This window comes from Clupea harengus, chromosome 13 (assembly GCF_900700415.2).
Source record: "Clupea harengus chromosome 13, Ch_v2.0.2, whole genome shotgun sequence".
Taxonomy (NCBI): Eukaryota; Metazoa; Chordata; class Actinopteri; order Clupeiformes; family Clupeidae; genus Clupea; species Clupea harengus.
In genome coordinates this window covers 17,346,168-17,356,167 of record NC_045164.1, presented here as the reverse complement: position 1 = coordinate 17,356,167, position 10,000 = coordinate 17,346,168, and the positions used below count along the sequence as shown (strand labels likewise).

The following is a 10,000-nucleotide window of genomic DNA, read 5'->3' as shown; positions in this document are numbered from 1 at the left end:
TGTGTGTGTGCGTGTGTGTGTGTGTGTGTGTGTGCACACAATGGAAACTTGCGCAGTGGGGATCCCTGTGACTCTAATTAACTTAATTTTTCCGTAGCTCCACAAATCCACATTTCCCGACTGGAGAAAGGACAATGGAGCTTCACTCCATTTTGAAAAGACACTGAAAGAAAAAAAGGGGAGCGAGAGGAACACGTTTGGGAGGAGGAGGAGGATGAGAGGAGGGATAGCGATAGATAACACAGAGATGAAGAAAGAAGGAGGGGGTGGGAGGTATAGAGAGAAATAAGGAGAGGGATGGGGTGAGAAAGACAGAGAGAGAGAGAGAAAGAGATGAGGAAAGTGATGGGGGCAGAAAGGAAGTGAGAGAGTGATAGAAAGAGAAAGAGAGAAGAGGAGAGAGCGAGGGGGGGTAGACGAGGGGGATAGGAAGAGAAAGAGAGTGTGATAGAGAAGAAGAGGGATGGAGGGAGGAAGAGAGCGGGGGGGTGTAGACGAGGGGGAGAGGAAGAGAAAGAGAGTGTGATAGAGAAGAAGAGAGGGATGGAGGGGGAGGGGTTGAAATCAATGATTGTGCTGGAATAGCATTCCAATCAATGGCGCCGCCCCGCTGTGATGAGGTATCCACAGTTAATTAGTGGCATTGTGGAGGCACAGCACCCAGCCTGGGCTCCTGCTCCTGCTCCTGCTCCTGCTCCTGCTCCTGCTCCACCATCCAGCTCCTCGCGCTCCTCCTCTCCGCTCTCCTCCGCTCCGTCTGATCAGGCTCCCCAGCGGGCCCCGCCTCACGGTTCTGCCCGTTCCCCAGGCCCATTCGCTCTGGTTCTTCACTTGGCCTGTCCTGCCTGATCGGGTTTGAGAACAGGTCCATTTTCCCACTTCTGGTTCTTCACCAGGCCTATATGTACAGTGATGCTAATGTTACAATTCCTCTTTCTCTCTCTCTCTCCATCCCTGTCTCTTTTTCAGGGGTCTTTCTGTTTGTGAGCTGGGTGGAGGGATGACATGTCTTGCTGGGCTTATGGTAAGTCCTCATCAACACACACACACACACACACTCACACACACAGACAGACAGACAGACAGACAGACAGACAGACAGACAGACAGACAGACAGACAGACAGACAGACAGACAGACAGACAGACAGACAGACAGACAGACAGACAGACAGACAGACACAGACAGTAATGTAGAGACAAGTGTGAACATGGTAAGTCAGATGAACTCACACACTGAACTTGTGTCAGTGTGCAATATATGTATGTTTCTTTACATGTTAGCTGTGTGTGTGTGTGTGTGTGTGTGTGTGTGTGTGTGTGTGTGTGTGTGTGTGTGTGTGTGTGTGTGTAGAGATAGAGGCCTGACAGGTTGTGGATTGTTAGCAGAGGTCTTAAGAGCTCTTGAGATGGACAGGTGTTTGGGTGCATCGATCCCCAGAGGCCACTCTGGATCTCTGGACCTTTATCTGCTCACAGTCAATATCCTGTGTTGTGACATCGCAGCCCCTGTCAGAGACCAGCCCCCCCCCACACACACGACACACACATATGATACACACGCACACACACACTAGCTAAATCTTTCTCTTTCTGTTCTTCTCTCTTTCTTACTTTCTGTTTCACTCAGTCCATCTTTCCCTCCATGTTTCTCTCATTCTGTTTCATTCTGTCTATCGTCCTCTCTATTTCTCTCTCTCTCTTTATTTGTCACTGGTCTGTGTCTCTCTCTCCTTCTCTCTATTCTCTCTATCTGTGTCCAAATTCATTTTGATTTCAGATAGATTGCATTGCCAAATGTGTATCTCTGTCTGTGTCTCCATGTCTACTCTCCATCTCTCCTCTGTGTCTCTCTATCTCTACTCTCTCTCTCCATCTCTCCTCTGTGTCTCTCTATCTCTACTCTCTGTCTCTCCATCTCTACTCTGTGTCTCTCCATCTCTACTCTCTGTCTCTCTATCTCTCCTCTGTGTCTCTCCATCTCTACTCTGTCTCTCTCTCCATCTCTACTCTGTCTCTCCATCTCTACTCTGTGTCTCTCCATCTCTACTCTATCTCTCCTCTGTGTCTCTCCATCTCTACTCTGTGTCTCTCCATCTCTACTCTCTGTCTCTCTATCTCTCCTCTGTGTCTCTCCATCTCTACTCTGTCTCTCTCTCCATCTCTACTCTGTCTCTCCATCTCTACTCTGTGTCTCTCCATCTCTACTCTATCTCTCCTCTGTGTCTCTCCATCTCTCCTCTGTGTCTCTCTACTCTGTGTCTCTCCATCTCTACTCTGTGTCTCTGTGAAAGACCGCTCAAGCCGGCCATCTCACGATGTGGAATGTAGGCTTCTGGATCGTGGTTGCAGGTAGTCAGGAGAACACACAGCGCAGGAGACAGTGGCTTGCTCATAAAAATATACAGCTGTATATTTATTTACACCAGGGACTCAAACCCCAAAACATATATACAAAAAACCAAGGGACTTGAACCCCAAAATCATAAGCACATACACCAGGGTAATCCCAACCCCAAAACAAATAAACATACCCTGAACAAAACTAAAGCTATTAAAACAGACAAGGTCCAACTGTGTCGCACAGGTTTCGTCTAGGACCTTGTCTCAGCTTCTTGCAGCCTGTTCAGTCTGTCTCTCAAACCACAATGAGTGCGCCTTTTAAGAGTGGCAGCACCAGGGGCTAATTTAGCCCAATCAGTCCCAATTGGACCCATCCACAGGTGCAGGGGAACAAAGTGAGAAGGGGGAGGGACTTCACCTTTTCACAGTCTCTCTCTACTCTCTGTCTCTCCATCTCTTCTCTGTGTCTCTCCATCTCTCCTCTGTGTCTCTCCATCTCTACTCTGTGTCTCTCCATCTCTCCATATCTCCACTCTGTGTCTCTCCATCTCTACTCTGTGTCTCTCTATCTCTACTCTCCATCTCTCCATCTCTCCTCTCTGTCTCTCCATCTCTACTCTCCATCTCTACTCTGTGTCTCTCCATCTCTACTCTGTGTCTCTCTATCTCTACTATGTGTCTCCATCTCTACTCTGTCTCTCTCCATCTTCTTCTGTGTTTCTCTCCATCTCTTTCTGTCCATAGATCACTTTTTGTCTTTTTGTTTTTTAATTCCTCCCCCGTCTCTCTGCCTTGATCCTGTAAAAGGGTAACTTGCTTTTCCAGTTTTGTCATTTCCCCTTCTTGAACCTTTTTATCCTGTTCTATCTAATCATTCTTCTCCCCATCATAAGCATCATATTGTAATTATTAGTAGTACACACACACACACACACACACACACACACACACACACACACACACACACACACACACACACACTCTCTGTGTCTCTCTCTCCCTGTCTCATTTCCTCCACCTAAATGATTGAAACTGTACTGATTATATTTGCTCCACTCTCTGCTCTTTGGGCTTCTCCCTCTCGCTTTCTTTCCTTCCAATTTTCTCCATCTCTCTCTCTGTCTCTCTCTCTCCTCTTGTCCCTTTTCACTCCCTCTATCCGTCTCTCCCCTCTCTCCACCTCTCCCACTCTCTTCTCCTCTCTCTCCCCTTCTATCCCTCTGTTTCTCTATCTCTCTGTCTGTCTCCTCCCTTACCCTTTCACTCCCTCTCTCCCTTTGTCTCTCTATCTCTCTCTTTCTCTCCCTCCTCACCCTTTCTCCTCACCCCCTCCCCTTCCTCCCTGTGCCCTGTGGGCATGTGTCGTTGGCACCGTAGCCATCATGCAGGTTGGCTCTTCCGCCTGGCTGCCTGTGTGCCACCCCCCTCCAGGGGGGTCAGACAGCCTGTCCATCTGGTGGGCTCTGGGGAGGAGGAGGAGGAGGAGGAAGGGGGGGGTCCGACCCTCTCACCAGCCCCAGGACCAGAGCACCATGCTGGGCATGTAGGCTCATCATCCACCCCTCTGATCTCCAGCCCCCTCCGTCTCTTATATGTCATCAATTATAGATCCCTGTTAAGGGTAGAGCTGGCTCCCCGAGTAACACAATCAGAAGGAGGAAGTCGGAGGAAAGGATGACTAAAATCCCCCAGAGAATGCGACAGACAGCAGTTTACACACTCAGGGAAGAACACGCGGCGTGCAACACACACTCTTCGTCAGCTGATTTGACTGCTTGATTCTCTCACACACACACATACACACACACACACACACACACACAGCCGTGAGTGTAAAGATGCTAGCACGGTGCCCTCCTCATTAAGGCATAGTGCTGTTTAACACGCCTGTGCCTTTTGTGTGCGTCGAGTATGTCATCGCCACTGATTAATTAATTAACTCCGGGACGTGAACGAGCGGCGATTAATATATTTGCGTTATCAGATGGGCTGGAGTACTTCAAATAGAGCAGATAGGAGAGAGACAGTTAAGAGTGGCCTTATCGCTCGTCCCTCTCCTTGTCAGAGGGGCAGAGACGGGGCATGTCTTTAAAGCATCACAGCAGTAATCAAAAGCGCTGTCCCTAATGAACAAGTTAAGGAGCCCGTCTGCACACGTGCTGCATATTCATATATGGGTGCGGAGGCACACACACACACACACACACACACACACACACACACACACACACACACACACACACACACACACCCCCACACACACACACATACACACACAATCATGCATTCCCTTTGGCTCTCTCATCTCTCTCTCTCTCTCTCTCTCTCTCTCTCTCTCTCTCGCACACACACACACATACGCATATACACATGCACATATGTGCACACACATATACGCACACACACACACACAGGAACATATGTGTTTGTCCAGGTGCGTGTAAATCGTACTCAGTGCAGCTCCTAGGCCCCTTCAGTGTGTTCAGTAAGCCCACATGTGAGAACTCGAACGCTCTCTCCCCCTCTGCACTACTAAACACACACAATCTCACACACACACACACACACACACACACACACACACACACACACACATCCAGGCAGACACATACACACACACACACACACACACACAATCTCACACACGCAGACACACACGTGCACACACACACACACACACACACACACACACACACACACACAATACACACAATCTCACACACGCAGACACACACGTGCACACACACAGACACACACACACATACACACACACACACACACAATACACACAATCTCACACACGCAGACACACACACACACACACACACACACACATACACACACACAATACACACAATCTCACACACATAGACACACACGTGCACACACACACACACATACAGGGATTAAAGTATTCCGGCACCGTGCCGGATTTCCGGCGTGCGGCGTGGTGCTGCGAAAAAAAATCTTATATTAAAAAAAAAAAAAAAACACGTCTCGATATCATCACCATCACTTTCCAGTTCATGAGTTCGTCTGCCAATGAAATGAAAGGAGCACAACTCTCCCGTTCTCAAAATAACAGTATTAGCCAATCAGAAGTAGATTGGGGCGGGTCTTGGGAAAATGTGCTTCAGACTTTTCTCTATCGCTCTGCCTGGCGTAGCTGCCCGAGACATCACACCAAAGGAGAGTAGGATGGAAAGTAAGTTCATGAAAATAAATGGCGCTGGGCATGGATAGAAGATATGGGAAGGGAAGGACAGTAAGCCTTTTGGTAGCTGGTGTAAGAAGTTAAGAGAAGCAGGTGCTTGTTTCTGTACTTTGTGCTCGAGAAAGCTAATATATGCAACTAGCTCTCCAACACACAACGCCTTTACCGGGAGCAACATCCTCAGCTGATGTACCGGCATCAATAACTGACCGTGTGTGTGACGTGTTTCACTAAACTATCAATATCCAATCAGCATGCCGCTATTTTAACACACACACGGCATAATACCAGAGTTTAAAAGACGTATTTCGGAAAAGCTAAAAAAAAATGGCATGTTTTCCTTAAATGTCGACGAAGCCACCAACAAGTACATGGACAAAGTCCTGTTTTGTATTTATTTCCCAACATTAGTTACCAGTTCTTGTAACATTTTAATGTTTTGTTTGTTATTTATTTTATTCATTTATATTTCCTGTTAATTTCCTAGTATTTAATTTACGATTATTTCTTTTGATCAAAGTAATTATGGAACTGTTGCAATATAAAACTACATTATTATCCACAGTTCACTGTTGCAACAGTTTAAAAAGTAAATCGCTGTCCTTTTTCATATATCCTCAATTAAATGGTTACAAATCAAATCTTCTTCCACTGACATACCCTTCTAACATGTCACCTTGTGATTGTAGGTCATCTTGTAACCTTTCAAGGACAAAGCTTAGCAGCTAAACTTGATATCAAAAGAAATCGTAAATGCTACATGTGTTATTACTAGTGCTGTCAGTTTAACGCGTTATTAACGGCGTTAACGCAAACCCAATTTTTTTATCGCGAGATTAACGCGATTTATTTTTTTATTTATTTATTTTTTTTAGATTAACGTTCTTTTTGGCCTCGCAAACTGTGTAGTAGGCTAACGTTACGGTTTGAGTGAATGGTGAGCGCGATACGGCGAATTGGATGATAAAAAGCTTCTGAATGGAAAGTTTACTTTTAAAAGTTGTGTTGTGCAAAAGAAGCGAGCTTCACTGTTGTCTGAAAATGGCAGGCAGCTGGCTGAAAGCAAAGAAGTAGTAGGCTTACCTTTTATTGGTAACCTAACTGTTATGGTTCATTGTTTCTGAAATAAGAGGCCTGACTGCTATGTTCCCAGCAAACTTGAAAAAAAGAAAATATTAAGCCATGGTTTAACTGCACTATAGGCTGAGTCCTTGTTTACCTGAAATGTGCACTTTATAATTTTATTTTGTACCGCCCTGTTTGGCAATGTTGGTTTTCAATAAAATAAAACATTTGCTTAAAGCAAGCCAATCCACTTTTCCATGTTGATAAGGGCATTAAAATAAAAATAAAATGATGGAAAAAATAAATAAACGAAGGGACATTTAGAATAGATACAAATTTTAAATAGTTAACTATGACATAAATGCGATTAATCGCGATTAAATATTTTAATCGTTTGACAGCACTAGTTATTACCATATTGTAGTGAGGTGGAGTACTATTGCTGACCTTTCTTGGGATTGCAGTTTCAAAAGTCTCACCATAATCTGCAATCATTCATTTCTAAATGTTTGTTTGTTTGTTTTTTTGACCCTGCGAATGTGTCCATGCCACGGGACGATCCCCCCCCCACCCCACCCCACCCACAAAAAAAAGTTCAGGCTCAGGATTTTTTTTTGCTTTAACCCCTGCACATACACACACACACACACACACACGTACACACACACACACACACACACACACAATCTCACACACAGACACACATGCGACACACACACACACACACACACACACATGAATACAAAAGACGCATATAGACACATGCCCAAATCTGCTGTCACTTTTGTGGCCGTGATGCATCCTCAAAATTAGGAGATTATTTGTGTTATTTTTATTTTTCACCTTTCCGTACCCTGTCGCTTTTCCTCCTATCTCTTTTTTTCTCTCTGAATTCTTGACTCTTTCTCTTGTTCTCCCTCTCCCCCTTCCCTCTCTCTCTCCCTCCCTCTCTCTCCTTCCCTCTCTCCCTCCCTCTCTCCCCCTCCCTGGTGTCTTTATCTGTCCCGGTGTGTGATGTTGTGTTCGGCCTGTAGGTCTCTGGTACTCTTTGTGCCCCTGTCTGTCAGCTGAAGCAGACTGTCACAGCCCCTGACTGGCATTTGATAGAACTGTCAGCAGTCCATAGAGTGAGACATGTTGGCTCTCTCAAACACACTCTCGCGCACACACACACACACACACCCACACACACACACACACAGATACACACACACATACATACATCCTCTCTCTGGAGGATACACATGTATTCACACACTGACACAATGTCTCCCTGTCTCGGCCCCTCTCTCTCTCTCTCTCTCTCTCTCTCTCTCTCTCTCTCGTTCCCTTTTTCCACTCACTGTCACACAAACTCAGACACTCATACACATACGCACACACACACACAAACACACTCTTTTTCACACAAAAAACATATTCGTAATAACCAACAAACATAGACAATCACCTGAATGACAAACACACACACACACACACACATAAACACTTACACACACTATCACCTGAATATAAACACACACAACCATGCATTCACACACACACAAAATGTGTGTTTAAACAAACGCATGCCCAGTGTAATTCCCTCACTCACACCCCGAACCCAGGAGCTATTTCACTCTACTTGAAGACTACTATCTGACCCGGATATCCTCTTGAGCTGATATTCTGTCTCTCCCTCCCTCTCTACCCATTCCATCTCTCTCTATCTCTCTCTCTCTCTCTCTCTCTCTCTCTCTCTCTCTCTCTCCCGTTTAAAAATAAATAAATAAATAAAGGCAACAGAATGACAGAGAGAGAGAGAGAGACAAAAAAAGAAGCAACTGGACATCCACACACACTCACTCTCCCACACACACACACACACACACACACACACACACACACACACACACACTCATGAGAGTGGTTGCGGTGGCGGAGGTGGTGGTTGCCGTGGCGGCGGGACTGGTGCTGGGGATGTCTCTCTCCCATCTCTCATGGCAGCCAAAGTTATATGAAGGGCATCGCACAGGCAGGCAGGCAGACAGGCAGGCAGGCCCGACGAGCCGAGTGCAGAGCGACAGCGGCGCGCGATGCCTGCGCCTGATAAACGCCGCGGCGCAAATGAAAGCCTCTCGGCCCGCCATCATCCCCTGTCACAATGCAATTACCGAACAGAGCGATAGCAAGATAGAGGCGCCGCCGCTAACCGGCATGATAAAAGTATTGACTGATTTGATTGAATGATTAAAATAATGCAGACAAAAAAAAGAGAAGAGAAGAGAAGAGTAGGATGGGAGGAGAGAGAGGAGAAGAGGGTGGGGGTGAGAGAGAGAATAGGAGATAGGGGGAGGGAGGAGAGAGAGAAAGCGAGGGAGAAAGAGAGGAGAGAGAGAAAGGGAGAGAGAGGAAGGGAAAAGGGAAGGGAATACAAGGTTTTTTTCTGTAGATGTAAGGGATGTGGGTGCTGTCCTGTGTGTGTGTGTGTGTGTGTGTGTGTGTGTGTGTGTGTGTGTGTGTGTGTGTGTGTGTGTGTGTGTGTGTGTGTGTGTGTGTGTGTGTGTGTGTGTGTGTGTGTGTGTGTGTGGAAACAGAGAGAGTATCTGAAGAGTGTGTGTCCATCCTGAGAATTGTTTTTTTTTGCTTTTTGTCTTTTTCTCATTTCTCTCCCAGATTGCGGTTTGTGCTGACGCCAGAGAAGTCATCCTATCAGATGGAAACGAGAAGGCCATTCAGAGTATCCTTCAGTCACACACACACACACACACTCACACACACACACTAACACACACACACACACGGATACTCAGACACACATAATCATGCACACATAATCATGCACACACAGAGATATACTCCGACACACACACCCATACACACACATAGACACACAGTCTCACGCTCATACACACTTACAGATAAACACGGTAAAACACACACACACACACACACACACACACACACACACACGCACAAACTGTGGCTGTGTATGTTTGTGTGTTTCTGTGTATGCATGACCATGCATATCTGAATGAATATGTTTATAGATGTGTGTGTGTGTGTGTGTGTGTGTGTGTGGTCGTGTGAGTATGTTCTCTGCAAATGAAATGTGGTTTGTGTGTCTGCAAACACATCAGATTTGTACAAGTTTGTATGAATGTGCCTGTGTGTGTGTGAGCGTGTGTATGAGCGTGTGTGTGTGTGTGTGTGTGTGTGTGTGTGTGTGTGTGTGTGTGTGTGTGTGTGTGTGTGAGAGAGAGAGAGAGAGAGAGAGAGAGAGAGGGAGATTCAAGGCTAGACTTTTGGCCATTAGGCAGAAACTAGTGAACCAAGAAACATGGACAGGTTAATAATGGAGAACCTTGGTTAAAAAGAATTTGATAGACCTTGCTCTGTG

At 46.0% G+C, this 10,000-nt stretch overlaps 1 protein-coding gene across 1 annotated transcript in view; it reads left to right on the top strand.

Moving 5' to 3' along the window:
- Positions 1–10,000, top strand: part of camkmt (calmodulin-lysine N-methyltransferase) — a 117,580-nt gene that overhangs the window by 78,155 nt on the left and 29,425 nt on the right. Inside the window, exons 5-6 of the mRNA XM_012841433.2 lie at positions 970–1,024; positions 9,277–9,340. Coding sequence (XP_012696887.1) covers positions 970–1,024; positions 9,277–9,340 — 119 coding nt within the window. The remainder of the gene's footprint in view (positions 1–969; positions 1,025–9,276; positions 9,341–10,000) is intronic.